General features: G+C 60.7%; 1 protein-coding gene across 1 annotated transcript in view; it reads right to left on the bottom strand.

The window, feature by feature from the left end:
• MACF1 (microtubule actin crosslinking factor 1) overlaps nt 1-17398 on the bottom strand; it is a 118235-nt gene extending 100837 nt beyond the window's left edge. Inside the window, exons 1-6 of the mRNA XM_050909736.1 lie at nt 17296-17398; nt 10573-10634; nt 9261-9350; nt 8230-8334; nt 6477-6554; nt 4554-4646 (exon numbers count right to left, since the gene is read on the bottom strand). Of these exons, the coding sequence (XP_050765693.1) occupies nt 4554-4646; nt 6477-6554; nt 8230-8334; nt 9261-9350; nt 10573-10634; nt 17296-17398 (531 nt within the window). The remainder of the gene's footprint in view (nt 1-4553; nt 4647-6476; nt 6555-8229; nt 8335-9260; nt 9351-10572; nt 10635-17295) is intronic.
• Nucleotides 17399-21544: the final 4146 nt, after the last annotated feature.

Consider the following 21544-nt stretch of genomic DNA (forward strand, 5'->3'; position numbering starts at 1 on the left):
CTGTGAATGCACCCATCGGTTGTGCCCCACCTGGGCTCTCCAGCGCTGCTGCCCAGCTCAGGGAGCTCTTCGCGGCACCCAGCTCAGATAAATCCTTTATTTTTAATCATTCATACAGCACTGGGGTTCTCCAACCGCTGGGCTATCCCCGAGGGCATCCTTGCAGGAGACCCTCCTAGAGATGCGCTTACGGAGGTGCAGGATGCGGCACCAGCTCCACCCTCCTTTCTTCACATGTCTGTGTCAGGACAAAGATTTAGGGAGGCACCAGCAAGAAGAGAAAGCAGAAACTCACGGGACCCGGGGCCAGCCCCTTCCAAACCTTTCCAACATCAGCCTCGTGCATCAAGCAACCGGTGGCAGGACACCGAAGGCCGGATGGTGGCTGTGACACCGGTCCCAACCCACAAAGGTATCGGGGGCCACAGCCCCTTTCCTGCCCCTCCAACCACATGCTTGTCCTAGGGTGTGCAGAGCCTGGCCAAACCCAAGCGTGCCTTCAGCCCGCCCTGTCACCCCCGAAGAGCAACCTCCAAACAGCAACAATGGGCTCCAAAACACAGCATCGTGCCCTCCTCTTCCTCTTGGAGCTCCCTCGGAGCAGGGAGAGCCCCGCGCCTCCACATTCGCCCGTCGCTGCCCGCCTGGGAGCTGAGTGCGGGCAGCAGGAAGGGGACACCCCAAACTCACACCCGACCCAGCAGCCCCGAGGGCACACATGCCACTGGTGACAGCAAGCGCCCTGCCGACGGCAAACGCAACAGCACCGAGATCTGTGTGACCGCCGGCCGCACCCACCGGCTCCGGCAAGAGCCGCTCTCTGGCCGCCTGTGCCAGGAGCGGAGGACAGGATGGGTCGGTCCCTGGGGGATGCTTTCCCGGTGGAGATGCTCGGAGGGGAAAAGGCTTTGGGAGCTTTCTGCACCGGAGTCCTCCCGCCCGCGCTCAGCACGAGGCTGCACCTCGCCAAGATGACCGTCCCCAGGGGCCACCAGGATCTGGGGTCCACTGAACCAGGTCCCCCCCCACCCCGCTCCTGAAAGGGGGCGAGGGTACACGCAGACACTGACCATTCCTCCGGCTGTCCCCGAGCTCCCCCTCCAAGCCAGGCCTTCCGCAGCGAGCCCACGGCCACCTTCCGAGGGAGACGCTGTGGCACCACCAGCTCCAGCGCCCTTGGCCGGCCGGCGTGCTGGGTCACTGCCGTACCCCGAGGAGCTCCGGGCCGCGCCGCCGCTGCGCCCGCTGAAGGAGGACGGGCTGCGGGAGGCCGGCAGTCCATGCCCATCTCCCTCCCCAGCCCGAGACGATGGCAACCCTGAGGTTCTCCCCACGCTGGGGTTTTCTAGCTGATCCACCATGGGGGACGGCGTAGACAGCTCCGAAACGGTGCCTGGCTCTGCTGCGGAGGAGCAGGTCCATGCGGTGCTGGAGCTGGGATCGTTGCTGCCTCCTTTCCCCCAGGCATCCAGGGTGCTGCTGGCCCCCGGCGCCCAGCTCTTCGCTGGCTCCTCACCGGACACGGTCCCCCCGCGCAGGGGCAGCAGCACGGCCCGACGGCTGCCCGCACCGCTCCTCTGCAGCTCGACCAGCCGGCTCACCGCCTTCTCGCAGTCCTTCTCGGCTGGATTCTCCAGCAAGCGGGCGATAACGGTGGTGCCTTCCTCCAGGGAAGCCCCCGCTGCACCCGGCCGCTGCGGCTCCAGCACCAGGCGAGCTTTCTGCACCTCCCCCTGAAACCGCTCCTTCACCTGCACGATGAGCCCGGGGTGCAGGGCCGCCGGGTTGGGGTCCCCCCCGCAGTGCCAGCTCCCGGTGGGCTCCTCTCCTCCCTCCTGCCGGGGGACTGCCTTCGACTTCGGTGCCTCCTCATCCTCAGCCACCTCCAGGGCCAGGGGCTCCTCCTGCGGGGCTGCCTCCGGCATCGCTCTCCTCTTCCCTCTCCGCCTCCGTTTAAAGCGGACCCTTTTTTTGGGAGGCAGGGGTGCCTTTCCCACAGCTTTTTCCTTCGGCTCTTTAACGCAGCCCAGAGAATTCCCCATCTCCTCCTCCTCCTCCTCAGTGCCGGCAGTAACGCAGCTAAGCGAGTCGCCGGCTCCCGAATAAATCCCGAGCCGGGCTTCATCGGATCAAACGCACGCCGTACACCGTGCTGCGGACTGCCCCTCGCTGCCGCTCCCTCCCGCCAGCCCTGCCGCCGCTGCCACCGCTCCAGACAGCCATCTTACAGCCTGGGCGCTGCGAGAAGACAAATTCAAAGCATCTCACTGCAGTTCAGAAATCACTTGACCTAAAAGCAGAGGGAGCGGGGATTGGCTGCGGCGTCCTTCTCTCCAAATATGAGGTAATTGGAGCACGGCCCTCGCCAACACAAACAGGGAGCAGGAATCAGGCAGCCGAGAGGGGAGGGGAGTGGGAGAGGGTGGGGAAGAGGGGGATAAAAAACACAAAACCCAGGGAAGGTTGGCAAAGGTAGCATAAAGGAAGGGGTGGGAGAGAAATGGGGGAAAAAAAAAAAAAGAAAGCGGGGAGGAGTCAGAGCGGTTCTGTATGCACGCCAACGGGGACGCGGAGCCGCCGCGCCAGCTCCCGCAGGAGTGTTTCTCTCCAATTCGGGAGGTTTGCTCCTTAATTCTTAATGCCGAGAGCCCAAAGAAACCGGCTCACGTGCCCACCCTCCTGCCAGGCTCCCCCAGCTCAGGGCACGGAGGGGCAGCCCAAGGTGCCCTGGGGACCCAGCATCGCTTCAGGGAGCCGCAGTCATGGGGTCCCAACAGGCTATGGCAGCGCCGATGCTCCCAGTCCCAGTTCGGCCCCACGTCCTGCCTCTCTCCTGTACCTCCTGCCCCGAATGCCACCGAGGGCAGAGGTTCGAGGAGCATGCAGCATCCCAACTCCACTCGCCAGCGCAGAAGGACCAGAGCAGGGTAACACGCACCAAAAGCAGGGGTCAGACAGAAAATGGGGAGCAGGGGCCATAAAGATGGGGGGACTAAACTCAGCCCCAGCGAGCAGGGCTGGGAGGGGAGAAACACTCAATGAGGAGCAACCCAGGAGATGACTAAGGGACCCAGTGACCCCAAGAGCTGCCAGAGCATGGGGTAGCCCCCAGGGCACAGCCCCCATGCCTTCACCGCTCCAGCTCCCTGCAGAGCTGGCAGTGCCCAGGCTCCGCACCGGCACCAGCCCACCCCAAACCTCTCCCTGGGGCTCTCCCAGCCGCCTGCCCCCAGGCAGCAGCACTGGGACACGAGAGATTAAGAGGTTCACAATGGAGCTACAACCCCAGAAAAAATTCCGTTAGCGCAGGCGGGGAGAGGACACGCAGGCTCGCCGGCACCAGCCCAGCTCCCCTGGGGCCCCCTGGTCACCCGTACTGTCCCCCACGGCAGGGTGGCAGCGTCCCCTCCGAGCTGGGCACGGAGGGGGCCCAGGACCTCCTGATCTCCCCTCCCTGGTCTCCTGCAGCAGAGGATGCACCAGGGCAGGGCCACCCTGAGGACAGCGGGGACAGGATGCCACCAGCCAGGGCCCCACCGGAGACGACGGTGACTCATCAGCATCCAGACCCTGCTCGACCCCGGCTGCTTCCCAGGGCCAAAACACCGGCAGAGCGCCTCGTCAGCAGCCTTACACCCAATTTATCCCCATGCTTCCCCCAAAAGCCTCTCCCCGGGGCGCTGCCCACTCATCCTCCAAAAATGAACATCTTCCTTACGAGGTCTCAAAGCCAGCGCTAGTCTCGTCTGGAAGATGCCAGCGGGGATAAGGCAGGGAGCCGGGATACAGCAGGGAGCCGGGACACAGCAGCTCCCACGGGCTCGGTCCCACAGCAGAGATGGCCGCAGAGCTAATGCCACATCACTAACGAGCTGCTGACAGCAGCACCGCTCAGCAAGCCCCACATGCCAACACACTGGTGGCATTAGGGGCCATGCGTTGTCCCCCTGAGGGCATCAAAGCTACAACCGGGTAATTTGAGGCTATTAAAGACCCGAGACCTTGTTTTGCAAGAGCATCTATAGCACGCGATTGCTGGAGACCGTCCTAAGTGCATTCCCCAGCACCCCAGGCTGGGTCAGGGAGCTTCTCCCACCCCTGTCCTGAACCGCTGTCACGTAGCTGACATTTTCCATCCCAACGAAAGATTCCAGGGCTGCGCCGACCACCCAAAGGGCCGGGAGCGCCTCGGGATAACAGCCCCGCGTGGGTGGGAGCTCAGCCTGTCCCCCTGCGGCCCCCTCCAAATTTGCTCTTCTCCTCCAGAGACTTCAGCTGAGCAAACAGCTACAGCCAACAACCCTGGTGCCAACCGGGAGGCCACCGCACACAATCCATCATTAATGATTTCATTATGTAAATGATGAGAAAAGGGTGTTGCTATTCTCCGACACCGGTCTCCATGACACTGCAACGTGTGTTGATCCTCTGAACCAATCTGCGTGCCGGCATCGCCACGAAATATGTGGAGACACGGATGCCAGCGCCCTGGGGAGACAACACGCTCCCGCCGTCCGCCCCGCGTCCTTCGGCAAGGAACTCTCATGACCTACCTGGAAGTGGAGGATGATCGTCCATATGAGCCCCAGGGTGAGCTTGGGGTTGCCGTCCGTAATGTCATCGTTGCGAATGTTCACCAGTTTCACCTGAAAGAGAAGCAACAGGGTCAAAGCTCCCCATCAGCCTCACCCACAGAGAGCAGGGGGACATGTCCCCGACCACGCTGTCCCCAGGGCCACCCCAAGCACTCCGGCGGGGAGCAGACATGCAGACCCCAGCGCTTCCCGCAGAGGCAGCCACACCACCCCATGCCCCGGCTCGGGAAGGCGGGGAAGGAAGGATTTTTCACGTCTCTAGCACTCTCCATCTAGAAGTGCTTTCCCAGCACTTAATGGCTTTATTTCAGCTCACAGGGAGAAGCGCCTCATCCCTGAAGCCCTGAGCACTAGTGCATAATTTAATAGCTACAGACCACAGAGCATGGTTAAAAGAGGACGGCTGAGCTTTATTAACTCCCTCCTAGGTTCAAAACCAAGCTGCTAATCAATCAGCCCTAACAAAGGCAGAAACGCCAGCGTTGCCCTTGCTGAGGTTCCTTCCCCAGCACCCACTGAAAGCTCCTGTCCCGGCAGACTCCGGCCCCGCACAGTCCCAGAGCTGCTCCCTCCCGGCTGTTTTGCTTTAGGGGTGGTTTAAATGCATGTGCTGTCCCGGAACCGTGCGGAGATGCCTGCAGCACCAGGAGCACCGGCCTCGGTGCTTCCAGCAGATGCAAACCGGAGCAGTGCTGCCCGGCCGCTGCTCCTGCTCTCCTTGCAGCCGCCTTCCTGGGAGCTGCCACGTGCTTTGGGCTCTTCTCCCCCAGTGGGCTCCCCACGGGGGAGTCCCCACTCCCCAACACTCAAGGGGACCCCACGATCAGTCTCTAGCAGGAGCGTCTGGGGTAAGACGTCCCAGCAAGGCCGCTGCCACCAGGCGATCATGCTTCAAAGGAAAAAGCTGTTTCATCCAAGTAGAAGAACAAGCTCCGAGAGCCCCCGGCAAAATGTCTCTATCAAGGGGCCGGGGAGGAGGAGCAGGGGGGGGCTGGAAGCGGCTCACCCTCCCTAGAGTGGGGCACATGCTCAAATTTATTCAGTGCCCTCAGGCCAGCAGAGAGAGAGAAAAGTCTCTGCTTCAGCATGAACTGGTACAATTTATCATCGTCTCAGGCATATCTGGGGAGCATCACGATGAGGAGACCTGACCCAACAGGCGGAACAGGACACCCGGCCCCAGGGCTGCGGGGGTTTCACCTGTAGAGCCAACAAGTCTCGGGATGCAATCCCACTGCTCCGGGCGGGATCTGCCCAGGGGTGCAGAGGATGCCTGGTCTCTGCCAGCTGCACAGGCATTGTGGGGCCAACACCTCCCAAAAGGTCGGCGGAGGGAGCCTGCCCTCCGAAAGCCGAAGGGCGATGCTGCCCAGGGGCAGCGCGGGAGGACGATATGTCTGTGCCGCCGTCCGGAGGGGTGATGCCGCACAAAAATGGCAGCCGGCTGTGCCAGCGCCGAGGCCGTGGCTGCGTGGGGCTGGGCAGAAACCAGCTGCCACATCTCCCCCAAAGCTGGTGGGAAGGTATGGATGTGCCACAGCCACCCAACCCCACCGCCGGGATCTGCCGGGGAGCCCCAGGTGAGGCTTTCGTGGTGCAGAAGTGACTGTCCGTGACATTTGCAAACCCCTTCCCAGAACTGGAGTCCGGTCCCTCATTTTGATACTAGTTTTGGCGCCGAATGGGCGGTTCTGAGAGTGCACAACACCTACAGGGGAAAGTCCCCTGACAGTCATCCTCAACCAGCACCGGCACCGTGGGGACGGGCACACCCTGGCACAGGCTGACGCTGCTTCTCGACACCCTTCTTGAGCCCCAGCCAGGAGAAAGAACCGCAAATCATCCAGCCCTGCTTCTGGATGAGCCTAAATCAGCCCTTACCTGTCGCTGCTTCAGGAAATCCAGAGCGATCTGCACGTTCTGCAGCCGGTGGAAACGCATCCGCCCCTTCTCACGCGGCTGCAAGAGAGAGGCGGCAGGTTCAGGTCAGGCTCACGGGGCCAGGCCGGCAGCACCCCGCATGCACAGCCACCCCCCGCATGCCCCCGGGAGCTGCCTGCGGCAGCCCCCACACTCAGCGTGCTGGTGTGACCCCCCCCTCCCCGTGCACTCCACACACCCTGCTCTATCTTCTTGCTCTGGAGGCAAATAAAATCATTGCTAAGCACGATCCTGCCGAAAGAGGGCAAAAAGGCCACGGTGGGGCACGGAGGTGGGAAGACCCCGAGATCTCGACCTCCTCTGAGACCCCGAGGGTCTGCGTCCAGGCTCTGAGCAGTGCACCGCATGGCTGCCAGCAGCAGGCAGGACTGGTTCAGCCTCCGAGATCCCAGGGCAGGATCTCACCCACCCATGGTCAGCCAGACAAGCTGGGAAGAGGGCTCAGCAAAGAGAGATTTACTCGGGCGGGTACAGAGTCCAACCCGTCCAGGTGGAAGCAGAGGCAGGTCTGTTCCACAGCAGGACATGGGGACCCAGGCAGGGACCGGCTGTGGGTCCCCACTGATGGCAGAGAAACCCCGACCTCAGCACCAGCCCTGCAGACCCCGCTCAGCTTCTCCCGCATGCGGGCAGGGGCTGCTGCTACCATCTCTGAACCTTTGGGGAAGGGAGAAATGAGATGCCCTGGGCTGTGCTCATCGTCGCTGCTGCAGGCGGGGGATTTTCCGAGGTACCCGACGGCTGAGCCGCGGCCAGGGGAAAGGTATGGGATGCTGGGTCTGCTTTGAATCAGCAGGAAGGGGAGGATCGACGCCCAAATCCTGATCTCAGCCTCAATATGAGGCATCACCATGATGCTCTGAACTGCTAGGACACCCCAAGTCCTCTGAGTCACCTTCCTTCCCCAGCCTGAAGGAGAAGAGCTGTCTCTGCAAGGGGAACATCTCCAGGGCTGGAGGGGACTGGAGCCCGGCGGGAAGGTGCTACAGCCCCAGCTCCTCCTGTGCTGCTCCAGGTGGGAGGTGACACCGTGCACAAGAGAATCGTCACCCAGAGCAAGGGGGCTAGAAAAAACACCTTCTCTTACACCTGAGCAAGGTTTTGGGGTCCAGCCCCTTCAGGGTAACCCTCAGCTGGGGCCGGGTTGTGCTCGCTCCCACCTCCACTCACATGCACGGGGTTGCCGGTCGCGCCCCGGACCCCACGGTGGCACCAGCCCCCCGAGAAGGTGCCTGTGCCCGGAGCCTGTCCATGCAGTGCGAGGTGAGCAGCCGTCACTGCGGCTCCCCGAGGGCCGAGCAGGCGGGGGCCCGGCCGGGAGCAGCGTGCAGGACCCATCCCTGTCCCCTCCCGCCCCGTGGCGGGGACACATGCTGTCACACCAGGTGGGTGGCGTGCCCTGACTGCCGGCCGACACTGCAATGCACGCGCAGATAATCCAGTTAACGTCAACACAGCCCGGTAACGAGGACCGCGGCATCGGGTGCCGCTCCGCTCTTACAGCTTCCCCTCCACAGACCCTCGCTCGGGGCGACCACCCTGGCCAGGCTGGGTGGGTTGTATCAAAAACCCCGGCTAAAACCGAAGAGAGGGGAAGGTCGGAGCCCCCAGCGATGCTGGGCTGCACTGGACTATCTGACGGCACTCCAGCGTCTGCCAGGAATACGCTGCGGCCGGGGCAGACTCAACCTACTTCTTCATCATCATCATCTTCCTCCTCACGCTCTTCGCTGCTTGCACGGCACCAGGCCGGCGCTCTCACCAGGCGAAGGCTCCTCTGAGCTGGCGGCTCTATTTGCTAACGAGGACGGGAGGGACAGCAGCGATGGGAGGGTGACACAACAGGGAGACAGAATGGAAACCAAAATGCAACACCCAGGTAAAAGGAAAAACGAAAGAGCGGGGACGAAGGTGGCTGGATCTCCAGCACACCCCAGGCTCGAGCACAGAAATTTCCACCCGGCTTTGAAAGCTGAAGCAAAGAGAAGGAAGCTGTCTGGATCACAGGAAGCTTGATCCAATTTTTCAGCCCCCACAAAAACTGATTTGGCACCTCTGGAGGGTAATGGAGGGAGTTAGGAGATCTTTGCCCAGATCCTATTTTAGGGGAAAACTAAAATAATTCCTGCTGTGCTACCCTGCTGCAGCAATTGGGATCTTCCCAGAGCTGAGTGAATGTGTCAGTCTGAGAAGGAGGAGGAGGAGGAGGAGGAAGGAGGGGGACTTTACGATGCTCAAGACACAGGAAGAGGTTTGCGTGCCACCGACTGCTACATATCCAGCTCGTGCAGGAGCCGAGCATGGGGCAGGAGTGTCAAATCTGAGCTAAACTGCTGGGCACGCTGTCACAGAAACAGTTTTAGTCAAAGCCACTATTATCTGTTATTTTAAATATGGAGCCAAATCGAGAAGATGAAGGTGTGTAAGCCTTCACAAAAATAGGGCTCTACCCAGGGCACCATAAGCCAGCGGCTTTAATCACATGCTTTGGTGGTATCCAAGAGACCAGCCTGGGGAGCACGAGTTGGAGTGAAAGTAAATACAATAATAATAATAAATAATAATAGTAATAATAATAAAAGAAACAACGACAGACATTTGAAAACAAAACTATGGCATAAGAAACGACAGCTGATGGCTGGGAGTGGAGGGGAGCAGGGGAAAGGATGGAGAGGAGGCTCGGGGAGGGGGCAGCAGCATCGCTGCCCAGCCCTGGGGACTTACCAGCTTCACTCCCGACAGCACCTCCAGGAGGGAGATGAGGTTGTGGCCATCTCGCAAGTCTTCGTAGAGGTCGTTGATGTGCTTGCGCACCTGCGGAGAGCCGGGGAGGAAAAGCCATCAGATTCGCTCGCCCTCCTGCGCTCTCCCGCCGTTTGCAAGAGCGCAGGAGGAAGGCAGTGGCATCTGCAGGCAGACGTCTCCCTCCGAGCCGCGTCCATTTAAAATAGTTATTCCAGAATTATCGCTAAGGAAAGCAGCCTCCCGTTTCCCAAATGACCTGGCAGAAGCTGCTGCCAATTTTACGCACCAAATCAAACTGTTAAACCATCCGTCCCCCAGGCAATCCCGTAATATTGCACGCAGACCTCTGCAGAAAGGGTAGCTCAGTCCTGAAGCGGTGGTTTCATTGCTTACGCTACCTTACAGCATCTCCCAAAACACAGCACCCAGCTTCCTTCTGAGACCAGAGGAGGTTTCTATGGGGCAGCGCAGCTGCAAGCGCAGGCTGACCGCACGCAGCCTCTGTACCTGCTCTTCCCCCAGACACCCAGACCTTGTCCTGGGGTTTCACTCGGCTGGGAATCCCCAGATGTTTTCCCACAGCAGCCTCAAGCAGGTGGCCTCGAGATTTTTCTTTTTTCCCCCTCCTTTGTAAGACTCAGAAAGCAGCCAAAAGCTTGACGCGGAGGTTTGCAAAGCTGGCAGGAAAATACAGCTGTGACACCCAATGCCCAAATGACTTTTTTTCCTTCTTTTTTTAGCAAATGGAGAATTAATTAAAAAACACCTGGCATTAACCAAGAAAAGCAGGAGGCACCTTGCAGTGCGATGGTAATCCTGCTTAGCTACCTACGGCTGCAAGCATCTCCCTTCACACACTTTGGGGCTCTTCTCCACGCAGGAGCATCCCTTGAAAGACAAAAAAGCCCCTTTGCCCTGGGAAAGGGGGTGCAAGGGGGGAGCAGCCCCACGCCGGGATCCCTTCCTTCGCCCCAGCTGCCCGCGACCCCATGCAGGAAGATGCACAAGCCTCGCGTTAAGGCAAGGACCGGGTGCTCAGGAGGCAAATGTAATAAAAAGGAACTGAGTGGTGATGTTACAGTGCCCTCCAAAGGCACCAGCACATCTCCCCTGCAACCGTCTCTGCTCTGAGTACAGACGTGTACAAACACTCAAATCCAATGCAAAAGTTCCCAGACAAAAAATAAATTTAAAAATAATTTTAAAAAGGCATTTATCTGCCAGTCCTGAGCCAGAACGGACAGACAGAGGGCCATTTAACCGGCTTTATAATAAAATACGTGACTCTTACCTTCATCAAGTGTTTATTGACCCATTTAGTGAAGGTTTTCTTTTGGACTCTGTCCCGTTCATCTGTCAAAAGAAGACAAAGGCAGCTCTCGGTCAGTGTTTCTCATGCAGAAACTCAAATGACTTTGAAATGAGGGAAGAGACAGAGGAATCGCCGGCAGTGCCAGGACTGCCGGACAGATCCTGCGCCCACGCAGGGGAACAGAGGCTGCTTATTCAGGGGTTAGTGCGGGACGGGGCCCTTCACGCAGCTCCGACATCTCGCTCAGGCAGGGAGGTAGGAGCATCCACACAGCTAGAACAAAATGCACTGCTTTTTGGGGGAGAATAGTGTTATTTGAATAAAAGCAGCATGGATGACTGGGATGGGTATAGCTGCAGCTGGCAGCAGCAACTGAACCCCCAAAATGTGTCCCCCCGGCCGGGATCCCTGTGCGTCCTCGTCCCCCATAGAGGTAGTGCAGGGAGGGAGGTGGGGTTTGCCTGAGCCCCCCTGCTTTAGGAGGGTGTCCCCCTCCCCTGCCCGCTCCCGGAAGGCTTTAACGCATTATATAAACCCCACAGATGTCCCATAACAGGCCTCTGCCGGGCACTAGCAGCGTCTGCAATTAGCAGCTTATTCTGTCGCTGTATTTTTGGTTCATTGGATTGTCAGGATTTAGCGTTTATTTCTGTCCCGCAGCTCAGCCGAGGGCGCCCTGGCCAGATGCTGGGAGCTCCGAACACTGGTGGAACAGGGTGACAACGTGGGTCCCATCCCCAAGGGGTCCCAGTCCCCGGGGAGCAGCATGGGTGGCCGCCAGCCCCACGGGGTGACGAGACGGGAGATTCGTGGTGATGCCAAGCAGCAGTATGGGATGGGTGAGCTGTCGGCAGGCTTTGCCCTGCCCGTTCTCAGTGCAAAAAATAATATCACGTGAAAAACAAAGGCAAACAAGGCGAAAGGAGAGGGCATGAGATGGAGCCACACCGCCGGAGGGTCCTGCGGGTCACAGGGGGGTCCCGCTCAGCCCCCACCTCCCCACGCCCGGGCAGCAAGGGCGGCTCAGGGCAACCCCGGCAGCCAGCCCTGTGCCAAACGGGATCGCCTGGTTTTAACAACATCATCTCGGAGAGTGTGCCTCAGTACCGACCCATGGCACGCGACCCCAAGCTCCCGAGTGCTGCCCCATCCAGCCCAGGGGATCCCTGGGATAGAGTGGGAAAGGACGAGCCCCGCTACCCCAAGACATCCCTTTGACATCACGGTCCACCAGGCAGAAGCACCCCTTGCTTTGGTTTTAAGCCAAAAATCAAGAAAAGGGAGAAAATCAGCATCTCTTGGCCGGGGCTCCCCAGCCATGCTGTGTGTCCTGCCCAGATGGCCACACGTCCCCATTCCCGGGGTGGGGGGGATGTCACTGGAGGGTCCCTGCACTGGCCGGGCAGCCACGGCTCCAGGGGCCCTCGGGAAAACCTCCCCACCTCTCAATCCACGCAGATTTGAAAGCACCCTCTAACATCTGTCCTCCTCCTCATCCACCCCACGGCTTCCCCCATCCAAAAGCACCGCCGCCGGCACGTCACCTCCCCTGCATCCTGCTCCATCCTCCGGCCAAGGCACATAATCAGGTGCCGAAAACTATCCGCTGGTTGAACTACGGCCACCCTCGCTCCCCACCCCACCAGGCTCTGGCCTCGGCACGGCTTCCCGGGACCTTGCGGCCGAGCCACGGAGCTGCCGCCTGGCACCGCCGGCCGCCGCCTGCAATAGGAAGCTGCGTCACCCCCACGTGTTTTTAGGGACCTTTCCTGTACCAGACCCCCCCAGAGCCGTGGTGCCATGTCCCTTCCCAACCCCAGCATTAATTGGGGTGGATAAAGCTTGAGCTGTCCCCTGGCCGCGGCGCAGCGCCGGTGGCACGGTGGGCGCTGCCTGCAGGCTGGGAAGGAGAGGGCGGCGGGTACTAACCGATGCAGCACATCCGGCACACCAGGCAGGCGCTCAGCCGCCTCTTCTCCCCGGAGAGATGTCGCCTCTCCATCACCTGAGCCCGGGATGGGGAGCACTGGGTCCCGGCAAAGCGGCGGCTGCCTCCCGGCTCCTGGGGAAGGGTCTTCTGGCGGCACCAACCTTGGCCCCAGCGGGTGCGGGTGGGTGACTTCTCGGCCGCGGCTCCTCCCACCGCACCACTTCCTACACCCGCTGCCCCCGGCACGGGCACCCGCCGTTCCTCCTCCGGGGCATCGCCGCAAACCCCGCCGCGACGTCAACGGCTGCTTCGCCTGTGATTCCCCTGCTCCTCACGCTTCTCTGGGTGCTCCCAGCTGAGGGTGCCGCTGGCGTGGCAGCTCTGTGCCAGCAAAATCCTCACTGGCCTGCGGTCCCGATGGCCGGCAAAGCCGCTCAGAAAGCTCCCAGCGAGGAAAGGGAGAGCTGCTCCCTCCTGCCAGCGAGCAAGAAGCGGTGCAGAGCGCGGTGTGGGTCCCGGCAGCAGCAGCAGAAAGCTGGCAGGCTGGGGGTGCGGACGCAGGCTCGCCCCGCAGAGCCGGGCACTGCCCCGCCGGCAGGCTCTTGGCTTGTTTTTCCTCGTCTTGTTTTCCAGTTAATTGCACTGGGGACGGGAGGGACAATGCCAGGCTGTTCTCCCTGCTCCGCCTGCCTGCCCGCAGCTTCTTCCCAAATCATTTCCCAGGTCCGAAGTGCCGGAGCCAGGACCCGGCTGCAGCCCCGCTCGGCACGCGGGGAGATAACAGGGGCCTCCTTATCACCACCTCTCTTCCTTTTCTTCTAAATATAATCCCCCTGCAGACCTTCTGCTGGCAGGAGCCCTGCCACCCCGGCCAGGAGGGTGAGAGAAGCCGGGCTGCTGCTGGAGGAAGGCAGGAGCGTGTCCCCGAGCATCGCAGGGAGCACGCGGGGACAGGGACATGTCACCGAGTCCCACACGGAAAGTCTGCAGCAAGGCACCTCCGGTGCCGGATCCGGGGGGGTGCCACAGGCCAGCGGCTCCTCGGCGTGCTCCCTCTTCCCATCTCCTGCAGAAATGGGGTTTTTTTCCTCCTTTTTTTTGCCCCATCTCACCACCTTTGGGTGGTTCCTGGGCTCTAACCAGATTACACCTCCCCACCCCGCACCCGCGCTATCATCTGAGCTAATAATAATGCCCGGTTACTGCTTACTAACAATATTAAGGCATTGCAAGCTTATCTCTCCCTGGCTAATCTTTTCCAGAGTCACCCTGATAGGCAACTTGTTGCAATCCCCCCTGCTTGTCCTCTCCCTTGTCTAGCAGGAGTTCGCTGGCCCCAGCCACCGAGAACCACCCTGTCACCAGCCAAGGACAGCGAGCAGAGGCGATGGCCGGGGCAGCAGGCAGGCAGGCAGGGCACAGCCAGAGGGAAGGTTACAGTGGCTAGAGGAAATCTGCACCGCTCCGAAGACCAGCCAGCGGCAGGCGAGGGCAGGAAAGGCCGACTGAGGAGCCTCGGGTCCCCTCGCACACAGGGCATGGAGCAAAGGCTGGTGGCAGTGACGCAGGGAACACCGGCGGCAAACAGAGACCCTGCTGCCAGCAGCACCAGTGAAAGTCACGCTCCTTAACTGAACATGACCGCGTGCCACACAACCATTCGATGATTTCCAGCACCGCCAATGCTATTGGAGCCGCACAGATGCTTCCAGCAGCGAAGCGCTTTCGTGTTGCTGCTTTCCCAAGACAGGTCAGACCCACAGACACAAAAACCGAGACGAGCCAGGCAACAACCCAGCCTGAGCCCAACTGAGCCACAGCCATGCTGTCCTTGTCTCCATCCCTGCCCAGGCAGGGCCCAGCCCCGGGGTGCAGGGACCACTGCGGGACAGCCCGGGAGTGCTCCGAGACCTGCCCTGGCTGCTCCCCAGTGCAAGTGAGGAGCAGGGTTCAGCTGCCCGCATCTCAGCTGCCTGCATCTCAGGCCCAAGCCTCTGCCGGACCACGCATGCTGTTTAATTCCCTCCCCACCTCCTCTCCCCCCATTGCACATCAGAGCGCAGTTCACCGCATCCCCAGAAACGGGGATCTCAAACGCACCGGGGCACTGTCTGCTCTCTACCATGGCAGAATGAGTCCCCCGCAGAGGGGCCAGAAGCAGCAAGGACTAAGGAGCAGAGGCGGCCGCAGAAGGGGAAGGTGGGTTTTGAGGTTTTCCCACTGCTGTCGGTCCCCCAAGTGAACCCAGCTAGTGAGGGGGAACAGGGAAAACCATCCTGCCCCATTGCTGGTTTCCAGAGCCCGAAACCGGGGGCATCAGCTGAGCGTGGGAAGAAAAACTCTCACTCACCGTCCCACCAGACCTCAGGGCCCCCAGGCACTTGCCATCGTCATGGGGAGGGCTCCCATAGGTGCTGGGTGCCAGAGACCCTCCCACCACCACCACAACACCCTGCACAGACATTTCCCCCCCTCCGTTTGCCTGCAGCAGCCTCCGTCCTGGCAGCCTGCCTATCCCCAGCAGCTCCCAACATGCCCGGCCGGGAGCTGCCGCTCCCCCCCAGGATCTCTCCTCCATCATCGCTGGCCTTGCTTGCTGTCAGACTCCATCACCGTTCACCTCCTCCTGCCTCAGGCTGCTGCTGCGAGAGCCCGATCCCAGTCCTGGGTGCCGGCGGGACGGAGGGTGCCTGGCCAGGCACCCTCCCTAACCCTAACCCTGGCCAGGCACCCCCTGTCCTGCCGGTGCCCGGGGCTGGGACCAGGCTCTCTGGTGCTCCCCTGGGATGGCCCTTTCCCATCCTCGGGAGGGAGCCCAGGGGCAGCCGGGGGGTTTCAGTGTCCCCCACCGACTCCTTCAGCCTGCTGCAATAAAGCCTGGAAGCGGCTCCCAAGGTTTCTGCTCCTGCTCATTAATTCCTGCTAAAGCCGAAGGAATACGGGAGACGTCAGACGGGGCGGTGCGCTGGACGAGCTCGCAGAGATCTTGGGGACATCTCCGAGCCCACGCTCAGCGTGAAAGCAGCTCTGTGCATTAAACAGCGAGAGCCAGCCTTAGGGTGAAGGAGGGTTTTGTTACATATAAATGCCTAGAAACAAATTTTTAAAGCATTGAAACCCATCGCTTGAACTCCTTCAAGGCCAGCAAAGAATGGGAATGCGCTTTTTTTAACGTGGTAGTTTTAAGATGGAGGATATGCAAAAAACCTGTCTGGCTGAGGAGCACGAGGTATTTAAAATGTGCTGGCTGCCAACTCGCAAGCTGACATAATCCATCATGACAACAGAGCCGACCGGGCAGGACTTACAGAGCCTTTCGAAACAGGGAAAGGAAACGGTGCCTGATTCAGCCTAGAAGAATGCACAAGAGATACCTGCGGTGGAAAACTATCCAGCACCCGGATTTTTAATGAGGGAGACACCTGAGAAGTGGTGATGCAAAGGAGACCCGAGTGGATGCTCGGCAGACCTGGGCGAGCATCGCAGGGCAACAAAACCTGCTGCAAGATGACCCTCGTCTTCCAGGATGCTGCCCCTGTGGGGTGGGTATTACCTGACCTTTACCGGGAAGGAGTGATGAAGGAGAACAGATATTGAATATAGTTGCTGCTTGCAACACTTGCACCAGGATTTTTTCCCAAAACGGACGGATTTCTGTAGGGCGAAGCAGTAAGTCGGCGCAGTATGGGGGTGAGGAGCTGGGAGGAGACAGTCGTGCTGGGAAGCGGCCAGGAGGTCCCCAGACGGAGCCGAGCACGTCGCTGCACAACACTGCCCAGACACCGAGACTAATTAAGTGGACGAGGGACGGCGGGTCAACAAGAGGAATTGCAGCAAGGCTGGGTTTAGTGGGTAACAGGGTGCATTTCTGCACGGCAGCATGTTTGTGCAACTCAGTCCCACTATCTCTCTCTCCGTAGTTTTGAGGGAGAAAGGAAGAAGTGTATCCCAAAGCAGTATTTGGGGAAAAGACCCTGCGTGCTGCCCAGGCTCCGTGGTCCCGCTCCCTTGCACAAAAAAAGTGAAAGAAAAGGGGGAATCAGTCACGGGCACAGGGAAAAGGCCCCATGCAGAGGCACAGGCGAGAACAAGCACTGCTGGAAAAAAGAGGGAGGAATCAAAACAAACAAATCCCAGGAGGAAGAGGTCAGGACGGAGAAGGAGCTACTGAGTCCTTGTCCAGGGCCCGGAGCTGCCGCACATCCCTGTAACGAATCCTCGCCCTCCTCAAGCAGTGGTCATGTGCAAGCCCTATTTTAGGAAACTGAGGCAGGGTCAGCCCCAGCTGCTCAGCGAGCCCGTGCCAGTGCCGGGAGGAGGTCCTGGGGCCGCATCTTGCCGCTACCGGCGTCAGCGGCTAACCCAGACGCTGCTGTCACGGTGAGGGGTGGGAGGGACGCTCGCCTGTGCCGGGGCAGGAGCCGGGAGGCAGAACACCAGCCACGTGTCGCGGGCTTGTGCCGAGACAAAAAGCAGCCTCGTCCTCAGCGAGACACCCCCCATCCCAGCCGTTCCCACCCCCGTGTGGGCCGGGAACGGGTGGCGAGACCAAATTTAGGCACCGAAACCTCTGCCTGCCCCCCCCCCCACCATGGGGACCAGGGCCACGGGAGGATCCCTGCCACCGCGTCCTCCTCCTTCCTTCCCGCCAGCCACGTCTGTCCCTGCCTGTGCCACTGCCACGGCTCTTGGGGAGGGAAAACAAGCCATGACCCTTGTCGGCGGCACGCCGGCCATCTTAGTGCCTCTCGCCCCGGGGGGGCTGCCCCTACCTTCTCTGCTCCGGCTCCTCCAGTACAGGACACCGGCGATGCCCAGGACGTGGCTCAGGACAAAGGCGGCGGGCGGCAGATAGGAGCTCTCCGAAAGAGGCATCGTCTCCTACTCCTGGCCCGCTATCCCGAGCCCAGCTCTGAATTTCTTTCTCCCGAAGCTGCTGCTGCCGGAGCCCAGCATCGCTGGGAGGGCGAGGGGACGGGGCGGGGGGGGGGGGGGCCGAGCCCGCTGCCTGCAGAAACTTCCGAAACTTCCTGCCTGCGCCTCTGCCTCCAGCTGGCTGCGCCCCTGGGGCGTCCCCGGAGCTGGCAGGGCTTGGGACAGCCAGCGTCGCCGGGACGGGGCCAGGGAGATTTGGGAGCTCGGGGAGGGGGCGGGTAGAGGGAGAAAGCGAGCGTCAGGCCGGCTCAAACATCTTTCCTCGGCATTCACGCAGCCAAACTTCGTCCCCCCCGCCCTGCTCCGGGGGGAGAGACGTCATCTCCTCAATTTCCATTCCCAGCCCCGCTGGAAGGTCGGCTGCGGCTCCAGTGGCTGCGGCGAGGGGGGAATCGGCAGGAGCAGCTGCTGCGCCGGCATCACCGCGACACCCTGCTCCTCACGAGGGGCTTGGGAGCGGCACAAAACCTCAGCCCTCCCGGCGGGTGACAGTCGGCAGCCCCGTGTCCCCTGCCCACAGACTGCCCAGAGATGCCAGCACACCGAGAGCAGCTGGGATCGAGGGGGGAGCAGCTGGGAGATGCGGGCAGCGCTTCGGTAGCATTCGAATGGCAGCAGGCAGCTGCCTGCTGGGGGCTTGGTAACCTGGCTGGAACCAGCACCAGTCTGCTCGCAGGAAACCCTCTGCCCAGCAAGGGGTGGGATACACTTTTCGCAAAAGCGAAGGCAACCAAATTTGGGCTTCTTGGAGTCAGGTACCCCAAGCACATTTCCCTCGCCCTTCCTGGATGCCCAGAGATAAATGTATTAATTGCCAGGACACCTCCAGAGCCCACGGGGAAATACCCACAAAAGATGCTCTAACACAAAAGGCAAAGGTACATCCACCTCCCGGCCCTTCCCGCAGCCGGGTGCCCCGCTCGCCACCAGCATCGCATCATGTACGGTGAGACTTTGCAGCCCAACCCGATTTATTAACAGTTAGCGCCGTGCTAGGTGTTACTCTGGGAGTTTCACTTCTTTTCAGAACTGTTTCCAGCAGCGGAGGTACAGAAACGGCACAGGGAAACTGAGAGCGGCAAGCCCTGCTGCGGCACAGCTGTTACATCCCCTGGCCCGTTTGCCATTGTAACCACAAGCAAACCGGGTGGAGAGGCTTCTTACAAAGCCTGTTTTGCTTTCAGAGCCCATCATGTGCCGGGTCCCCCTGCCAGCTCCTGGGGGAAGGAACTTGCTCTTAGATATAAACTTGTACAGAATTAAATGCTCATTTTTAGCCTTTACCTTCCCAGAAGGGCTCAGACAAGAGAGGGTTATTCTGCTGCCAGAAGGGAAAGCCGTTAAGGTGAGGACGGCATGCTGCAGACCTGCAAAACCTCAGCCTGGCTCAGGCTTTGCTGATTGAGAGCGCCAGGAGCCCAGGCTTGCTCATGGCCAGCGCTGGACCGGCGGCCATCCGGCAGCACCCGCTCTGCAGCGTCGGACGGTGAAACCACACAAGGTCCGGGGTGTCACGCAGATGCAAGCAGAGATTTATATTGTATTTATAACCCCTGAGCAGCTCCCCAAACCCAACAGCCACAAGTTGGTCAGGCCCACCAAGAAAACCATATCGAGCAAAACCTGATAGACCCAAACGTTGCACCACTCCACGGGGGACCTGCACCACCCGCGACCTCGTAACGCTGTTCGGGCTAATGAGATGGGCAACAGAAAATGCAGAGAGTTACTCTGGGGCTTGGCGCCTATTGCAATATATTTTCCAGAGCTTCAGCCCTGCCTGGATGAAAAATATCCTGGCACAATTTTCATCTAAAGCAATTGGCTTTCTGTTAAGGCAGGGCAAGTGCTGCAGGAGTAATGACCTGCTGGCAGGCGCAAGGCCACCATAAGTGGGCCCGTGGTCTGCCCTGAGTGGGGCAGATAGCGCCCTGCAAGGCAGATGGCTGCGGCTGCTGGTGATGGGGCGGGACGTGCCAGCGGAAAAGGCTCCACGAAGCAGGAGCTGGTTTTCCCCATCCCCTCACCCTGGCTGCACCCATGGGGGCTCAGCCGCTCCTATGCTTCCCAGGTGCTGCACGTGCAAGAGGGGCAAGAAATGCACTGAGCACTGCCAGCTGCTCCAGCCTGACAAGCCTTCGGGCAAAAGAAACTCTTTAAATATATATAATCATATATAAATATATATATTTTTATCTATATATAAACTTATATATAAATAATCTATATTTATATATACAAATACATCCCTCCCCTGCACCAGGACACCCTGGGGACACTGGCGGTCCCCCACTTCATCCCACTCAGTTTAACACCATTCCCCCCCCTTTCCTTTCCACACTCCCCTTGCCGGCGCACGCTCAGCACAAGCCAGCCCGGCTGCCTCTCGCCGCTGCAGGAAACCGATAATGGCTGCAGCCCAGCCGGCGGCAGGAGCTGGCAGACCCGGGGCGCAGGGAGCCAACGGCAGGTTTCGGGGTGACCTGCCAGGGCTCTGGGGGCCGCCCAGCCCCGGATACAGCCGCCGGCCCCCCCGCTCGCCCACAACGTGAGGCTGCCTACCACAGAAACCGCCCTGCGCACCCGAAACACAAACAGCTCATTTTAATTCCTTGCAAGGCGGCTTTTTCAGCTTCGACCGTTGCCTCGGCCCGGAAGGGAAAGGGGTGGGGAGAGGACACGCATCTCCCGTACAGGAATTTGGGGAGCTGAGAGGCCATGCCCCCCCCCCCCCCCGCCCCCGCGGGGGGGTCCCCACCATGCAGGGCACTCCCCTGTTTCACGAGGTGCCCTGCGCAGCATTTTGCAGCCCTGTTCATCACCCAAAATGGGGTTACCCCCCCATTGCTGCCTCCACTCCCCCCAGCACCCTGCCTGGGTTTTAGGGTACCCCACAGGACGGCTCTGGGGATGCAGGCTGCCCCGGCCCCCCCTCTCATTCCAGCCGTGCCTCTCACCCGGAGCTGAGTCACCCCTGGCTCCGGCCAAGTGTTTCGTGTCCGGGGCTGATCCCCCCCCGCTCCCCACCATGCGCCTCCCCGGTGAGTAATGCTCAGCCGATATGGCCTCGCCGTGGCTGCCGGCTCCGGCATCTCCTTATATGACTGGGGAAGCTGTCGGGCAGCGGCGCACGGGAGCCGGGCACAGCCCACGCTTCCCCGGCACCGCTGTGGGGTGGAGGCACCCCGACATCAGGGTGGGCTATGCTGCAGGGATGCTCCTCTGTCCCCTGGGTGCTGTGGCCTCCCAGGAGGCAGGAGAGGCCCCGTGGCCTCTGCCAGGGACATGTGTCCCAGCCCAGGGAGGTGGCAGCCAGGTGGCACTGTCGAAACGCCGGAGCGGGCGTCACCGGACGGTGCTGGCGGCCAGAGCCAGAGCTGGCACCCGGCAGCACCGTACCTGGGTGAAGCATCTCTCCAGGGCTCTGCCTGGACACCCCTGTGCCCAGGGCAAACAGGGGTGCTTGCCAGTGCCCCCCAGCCAAGCCCACCAAAGTCCCCCCCGTCGCCTGCAGCAGGCACCACTGGACATGGAAGCGGCTGTGAGCGTGCCGGGGGACCCTCTGGAGTTTTACAGAGGGGCTTCTCTGCCCCGAGTGGGGTCACCCCACCCTGGGCAGGGGACACCCCGCTCCCCTCAGCAGGGTAAGGGGCCTGTCCAGCAGTGGTGCTGAGCACACACAAACTCGTGACTGCAGTACAGGAGCCGGGTTTCCTGCCGTGCTTCCTCTGCGATGCTTTCCCCTTTCTGTTGTTTTTTCCTCCTTTCTGGGAGCTTTGAGGGCAAGCCTCAGTCGCTTATGGCAGCGGCTGAGAATTGCTGAGGAGGGGGAAGGAGACTCAGGGTTTTGGATCAGGGATGCCCAGGTAAATCGCAGACACGCATCACTCGCTGCTCCCCAGGGGCCGGTCCCGCTCCAGAGCGGGGCAAGGAGCCCAGCTTGGCTCTGGCCTCCGCGGGGGCTGGATGGGGAGGCAGAGTGCTTGAGCAAAGCCACTGCACCCCAAACCCCGAGCCGGGGGACCGAGCGCACGCCCTGCGCTGGCACTCAGCTGGGGTCAACGTTTCCCCCCGAACCACGGCTTT

This window comes from Gymnogyps californianus, chromosome 22, assembly GCF_018139145.2.
Source record: "Gymnogyps californianus isolate 813 chromosome 22, ASM1813914v2, whole genome shotgun sequence".
NCBI classification, from domain to species: domain Eukaryota; kingdom Metazoa; phylum Chordata; class Aves; order Accipitriformes; family Cathartidae; genus Gymnogyps; species Gymnogyps californianus.